The sequence below is a fragment of the Echeneis naucrates genome, chromosome 20, assembly GCF_900963305.1.
Source record: "Echeneis naucrates chromosome 20, fEcheNa1.1, whole genome shotgun sequence".
In the NCBI taxonomy this organism is placed as follows: Eukaryota; Metazoa; Chordata; class Actinopteri; order Carangiformes; family Echeneidae; genus Echeneis; species Echeneis naucrates.
This window is the reverse complement of record NC_042530.1, coordinates 13,728,717-13,734,792: the sequence shown is the minus strand read 5'-3', so window position 1 is coordinate 13,734,792 and position 6,076 is coordinate 13,728,717. Positions and strand designations below refer to the sequence as shown.

Below are 6,076 nucleotides of genomic sequence, written 5' to 3'. Positions count from 1 at the left end.
TCCATAACTAAATGGGTTTGGGCTGGAAGGACATGATTGGCCACCTAACAGCCAAAAGAAGGACTAACTTTTACTGCCCTCAGTTCTGGACCTCGCTAATTTTGGCACGGCCAAAGGGAGGCCTGTTGCATAAATTTGAGTGCTCATTTCTTTACATAGTTCTGACGATGTAGTTCATTGAAACACTGCAGTTGTCAAAATGACAACAAAAATGATGTAGAGGCAGAAGGGAACCAGCTTTATTGACAGATTTGTAGAGCTCTAGAGCAATTAAAATCATTTTTAGATAGAAGAACCCTTCAAGGGAACAAGACACATACAAATCTACACTCATTCAAACAATAAATAAAAATGTGAATGTCAGCACTGGGATATCTTGGGGGGGGGGGGGGGGGGAACAAAAAAACTGCAGAGGGCAAATGTGAGTTTAAACCAGGGTAAATGTGATCTATTACACCTGATCGCCAGCTGAAGAAGTCAGAAGTATATATATATATATATATATATATATATATATAGCAAAGGATCTCCCCATCATTGTGGTCGTTAAAGTGACAGTGGTCTCATTTCTTACAATGAGTCAGCCTGCAGGTCAAGTGAGGACAAACACTGAGGATGCTTTAGCCTGCGTGGAGGTTACAAAAACTTGTGATGCATCTCACAACTCACGGCTGTGTCACTTGGTCTACAGATTCTGTGTCTGGTATATTGATGTCATGTCAGCTTTTAATCTGACCCGTTGTGCTACAGTTCCCTGCAGCTCCCTTACAGTTTTACAGTTGTAGGTTGAATCTGAATATTAGACACATGTAATAAAAAAAGTCCCAGTTTTTAGTCATTTTAGCAGCTGCACAACTTCACCTTGCCTAAGTCTTGTGACTCTCCTGCCTGTTAAAGGACTCCATATCAGAGAATTTTCTCTGACAATATTAAACCATTCTCACTGTTACTCTGGCAGACTGAAACCTGATCAGATGTTTGCAGCTCCATGTGACATGGTGAACACTTCCACTAGGTTAGAGGCATATGCTGTTGGAAAGATGTCATAACTGTCATGCAAGTATGAAATTATATTTTACACTTAAATCAATATGATTGACTGAAAAAGCTTCATACCAACTAACTGAATGATGTTTTGCTATGAGAGCCATGTTTTCTTATAAGATCATGTTTTGTTTTTTTTTTTTTAAGCACAACAGATGTAGAGAGCTGAGATGTGGAACGCCATATTCACAGTCTTGAGTATGAAGTTCAAACAGTGACCTATTAGCACGTCAGAGTCCTTTAGGAGGTCCAGCGCCACCAGGCCACTTTCATGCGGTCCCAGACAGCATCTAAAGAGTCAAAGGCGGGGCGTACATCCAGGATTGAGAACTGGTAGTTGTCTTTGTTGATTTCGCCATCATAGTAGTCGATAACATAACGCACCTCCTTCCCACAGCGGTCAACGATCCAGTCATGGCGATCAAAGGGCAGCTCGTAGCTGAGGGTAATGATGAGAGAAGAGAGAAGGAGGATCAGAGCATGTCCAAAGTGATGATAACGCAGAAGATGTTGTGTGAAGGCAGGGTAATTCAGCACCCTGCAGTTTAGAAATGGGAACTAGAAGTGCCTGAGCTTTTGGTAGCAATAGGTGGAGAAAAAAAATTAACTGATGATGTAAAATTTCCACTTTTTAACCTGATCTGACATGTTTTGTCTCATATTTTTGGAAGATAAGATGAAACTAAATAGTCGAAAATATAAAGCAAGTCTTGGCATGTCCAGTTTAACTTGATTTCAAAGTCTATATTTCAAGCTAAAATTAGCGTGGATGTGCCAGTGCTCACCCCATCCAGTGGCGGATGCGAGCCCTGGGCGAGTACTCTTTTGCCTTCCCACCAAACCTCTTCAAGGTTGGCCCACATGGACATTCACTGGAAGAAATGACAGGAAAAAGAATACTCAAATAACTGGTGGATCATGTGTAGTAAATTAAGAGCAGATGTTGTTTCAACACTCACGATGCATGCAGGGCCTCCCATTTCAGGATCTCCTGCCAGGCCTGCTCATTGTTCTTGTTGTGGATTTTAATTATGTTGGTCATGTCATCAGGAGCAAGGTCATCATCACGCCAGCGCCACCTGCAAGAAAGGACAACACGTGGATCAGATTTTTAATCCAGGTAAAGAAGTCATAACAACCAACTGGACTTCTTCAGTGCTTGAGCATACGCCAGGCATATTCTGGGTCAATAAGCTGCCATTTCGCTAGCATGGCCAAGGCTCATTAATTATGACTGGGCATCAAAGTGGGCAGGCTAACACAACATATTTTTCCAAAGTTAATGTTGATTGCTTGAGTGTAAAATCACTGTAATAAGAACAGACCCCTTCCGCAACATGGCGTTCCAGAACATCTGTTCAGACGGGTAAACCCAGTTCTTCTCTGTGCCATGACGGGGAATGTTTGACTCTTCTCTGGATATTGACAGGTCGAAGGGCTGGTCTGGAGCTGGTGTTTGGTTCGGAGGAGGCATCTGTTTTACATGGAGGGAGGGAAGACAAACAATGACACACTCCACGGTTCAGTCAAAGCAACAACAGAGTCATTGTTGTGTTGATGTGAGAAAAAAAATCTGAAAAGAAAATCATCCAGGAGGGAACATATTCAGTCAGAATACAATCTCAGGACTTTTTAAAAGTATGAAAGGATGAGAAGCTATTTAATGCTAAATGATCTTTGGAGCCATTTACACTTATCATAGCTGTTTCAGCCTTGTAACTGCTATTTGATGGCTTATTACAGCTGCAAACACTTTGTCACTGCTTTGCCTTTCTTTTATGGTTGCAACCAACAGTGTCATTCTTTAAATGAAATGTTAAAAGTGACATTACTGTGACGACTATTATATTTTTCTGTTGGGCTCAGAGTGAAAGCATGTGATGTTCAATTTAATGTTAACACGCAAACATACAAACTGCCACATTGCAAAAGCAGCAACCAGGAAATGGTTTGCATTTCTACTTGAAAAAATGACAGGGACAATTATTTTGTTGTTATTAAACAATGTTTCTTCAAAAGCACCATTTTGACCACTAAATGGTGCTTGAGTCAAAAAGAAAATTGTTCCTGCTTGGCTTCCATCCTCTTGCTCTGTTCTCAACCTAAAAGGAACACACTCTCCCTCTCTCTTTTTTTGCAATAAAGTGATAAAGTTACCATGTTGGCTGGGTCAATGTCACTCTTCATTCCTGCTGCAGCTTTCATGGGACACTCCACAAACTCATAGGCCCGATCTTGGTGGGCTGGACCTGCCTCTGTTTGGTGCATTGGACACTCTGATGGAGGAGATGCTTGAAGGAGACAGGAATATCAAATTGACGCACAGTCCCGGCTTTTATCTGTCAATCATTTTCACAGCAATTCAATCTAAATTTACTTGCTGTGCCATCATAAGGATACAGCATGGAGCAGTGTCCCTATCAACCATCACAAAATTAAATACAGCAGCTGAAAGTTTTATGCATGGTTCAAATTATGGGAGCACTTGGAGGAGCTCTAAACAATTGTCCTCTTTAAGCTATATTTTATTTTCCTAACATTGAGGTTCTTAAAATGAAAAAGAATAAACATGTCATGGCCGTGTGTGTTTATTTGGTCATTAATGTACAATATTTCTAAGAATTTTTCTCAACTAATGAACACAATTCTATATATCCCTGCGGCGCTGGAGTAGAATTGCTAGATAGCCGCACCTTAACTTCTCATTAGCGAATGGGTGGCCCGTGGGAAATTTTTTTGCAGCGTATTTGAAATTGAATGAATGGTATATTTGTATTATCCTCAAATTATACTGAAACTGTCCATACGAAAACAGCCACATCTCTGACAGATTGGATTTTTGAAGAGCCATACTTTATTTGCTCAAGCTTTGCTCAAACACTCAATGTGAATGCAAAAACTCTGCAAAAAAGCTGTTTGTCGAATTGCATTGGGAAAGGCTGCATCTGCTTTGCATAGTTGGTAGATAGTCTGATAGATAGTTTTTTCAGAACAGTCATGTCACGCTATTACCCAACATGGCATTTCCACTAAACCCACCTACCCTTTACAGGCTGAGTCTGATGCATAGGGCACTCTCTGGGTGGAGACACTGTGAAACATACATACAGAGAAAGTAATTACAATGGGGTAAAGCAGCAACTGATAATTATAAACATGGTACAGTAAGGTACAAAGTAAGTAAGTCAGTAAGTAATGACACTGAGCATAGCTCCATGAAGGAAGCAAAACCACAAAATTCAGGGTTAGGGTTAGGGTTAGGGTTAGGGTTCAACAAATCCAACAAAAACAGAGCAAACACTTAGTCATAAAATCTCCTTGTGGATTAAAATTCTTGTATTTGACCCTTTAGCAAAACCAACACTACATGGATTGAATGGGTTTTTGGAATACTCTGTACCTCCACTGAGTATACTTGGGTGCTTTTTAAGTAATCTCACAGACAGAGCTGAAACATAAACACTTTCACGGCCATCCCACAGCACTAACCTGGGGTAGGTTTAGCTTCTTGGTGCATGGGGCAGCCCTGAGGAGGGGCAACCATTGTGGCTTCTGCCCTTACTGTGGGTGCAGCAGGTGTGGACACGGAGTCTCCCATTCTGCCCTGGTGTGGGTCAAACCAAATGACAATCATTGAAAACAGTCAGTAGATCATGTCAGATGCAGTGGTAGGAAACGAGCTAGCATCAGTATCTGTGATCAGAATCTGATTTATTCCAATCCGATAACTTGGTCTGCCTGTTTGAACTAATGACACCAAGCATCATAAATAGCACAACAATACATAAAAACACTAAACAATGGCCAGCTCATGTAAATAACTACTCAATGGACGAATGTATTGGGGACAACCAGGCATATTTTATTTTATCAGCACTGCTTTTGCAGGGCAAAAGTTCGTTTCCAAAGCAAGGTGCTTCAAAAACCACACAGCAGTGCAGGAACAACGTTTAAGAGCCATATGAGATTGCACAAATGAGCTGGAGTGTAGCTGAAGGTATGGTGAATGAGCAAGGAAAACCATTCATTTCCACAGTGAGTTCTTATGGTTGCTATGAACCTAAAATATGAAGGCTAAAGAGCCGTAGGGCCGCAAATACTGACTGACTCTTTCCTGCCACAAGTTATCCTTGATTAACCTCCCGGCTAACGTTAGCATCTCAGGTTCAGCTCAGCCACGGCTGACTGACTTTACATCGCTGGTTTCAGACCTCTGGACTCCCCCGATACCTCCGACTGATTCAGTATTTCAATGTAATAAACACAATGAAAGGAAACGAAACGGTGTGAATGCCGGGCTCTTCCTTCCCTTTAACTAAACCCATGGTGCTAAACAAGTGGCTATGCTAACGACCGGCCAATTCGCCTTTTAACTCCGACGCTATTTAACACAACAATAAAACTACCATGGCGCCTTTTTTCATTCCCGGCCATTCAAACGAGACGTGGCACAGACTGAAAAACAAAATCGTGTAAAAATATCTTAGCACGACGGGAAAAGACTCACCTGTGGGAGAGTCAGAGCTTCTCCTCTCAACTCACTATCTCAATGTCAGCGTGCAGGACGTTCCGATGTGTTACCCAGAAGCAGTTGCACAACCGTGCGTTTACGTCATGTGCGTTACGTAAAATGAAAACGTCATCACGTCTGCGGACGTAAACATACACATCTGGTTATGACGGATCACGTGACACTGTTTGCCTATTTTTCAAAATAAATATATATATAAAAAGGAAGATGATATGTTATACTGTTCTCTGTGACTTATAGATTATGTAAATCTATTCCATTCTGTACAAATATCTCTGTAATCTGATCCAAAAATTTAATTGGTCAGCTACATTAAAACCATAAATGCTGATATTATCTGTATTTCTAGATGGCAGACAGCTAATGACCACGTCAAAATGGAATGCATGTATTTTGAATGTTTAAATTAACTTACATTTCCTATTATTTTCCCTTCCCAAAAGTTGCAAAACTTAAAAGAGCACGAGAAGTTATAATTTATATATTATAATATTTAATGAA

General features: G+C 40.8%; 1 protein-coding gene across 1 annotated transcript; it reads right to left on the bottom strand.

Annotated features, from left to right (window-relative positions):
- Positions 1–217: 217 nt before the first annotated feature.
- On the bottom strand, positions 218–5,654 carry hccsb (holocytochrome c synthase b). Its single transcript, XM_029529234.1, has 8 exons — positions 5,552–5,654; positions 4,534–4,648; positions 4,088–4,135; positions 3,202–3,335; positions 2,370–2,518; positions 2,004–2,123; positions 1,830–1,916; positions 218–1,483 (listed from the first exon to the last, which is right to left on the bottom strand). Exons 2-8 carry the CDS (start codon positions 4,640–4,642, stop codon positions 1,285–1,287), a joined length of 846 nt encoding a protein of 281 aa, XP_029385094.1. The 5' UTR covers positions 4,643–4,648; positions 5,552–5,654; the 3' UTR covers positions 218–1,284.
- Positions 5,655–6,076: the final 422 nt, after the last annotated feature.

Coding starts and splice junctions, on each gene's coding strand:
- hccsb (XM_029529234.1), bottom strand. CDS start 4,642: ATGGGAGACTCCGTGTCCACACCTGCTGCACCCACAGTAAGGGCAGAA. Junction 4,136..4,533: donor AGAAGCTAAACCTACCCCAG/GTTAGTGCTGTG, acceptor TATGTTTCACAG/TGTCTCCACCCAGAGAGTGC. Junction 2,124..2,369: donor AACGCCATGTTGCGGAAGGG/GTCTGTTCTTAT, acceptor CCTTTCTTGCAG/GTGGCGCTGGCGTGATGATG.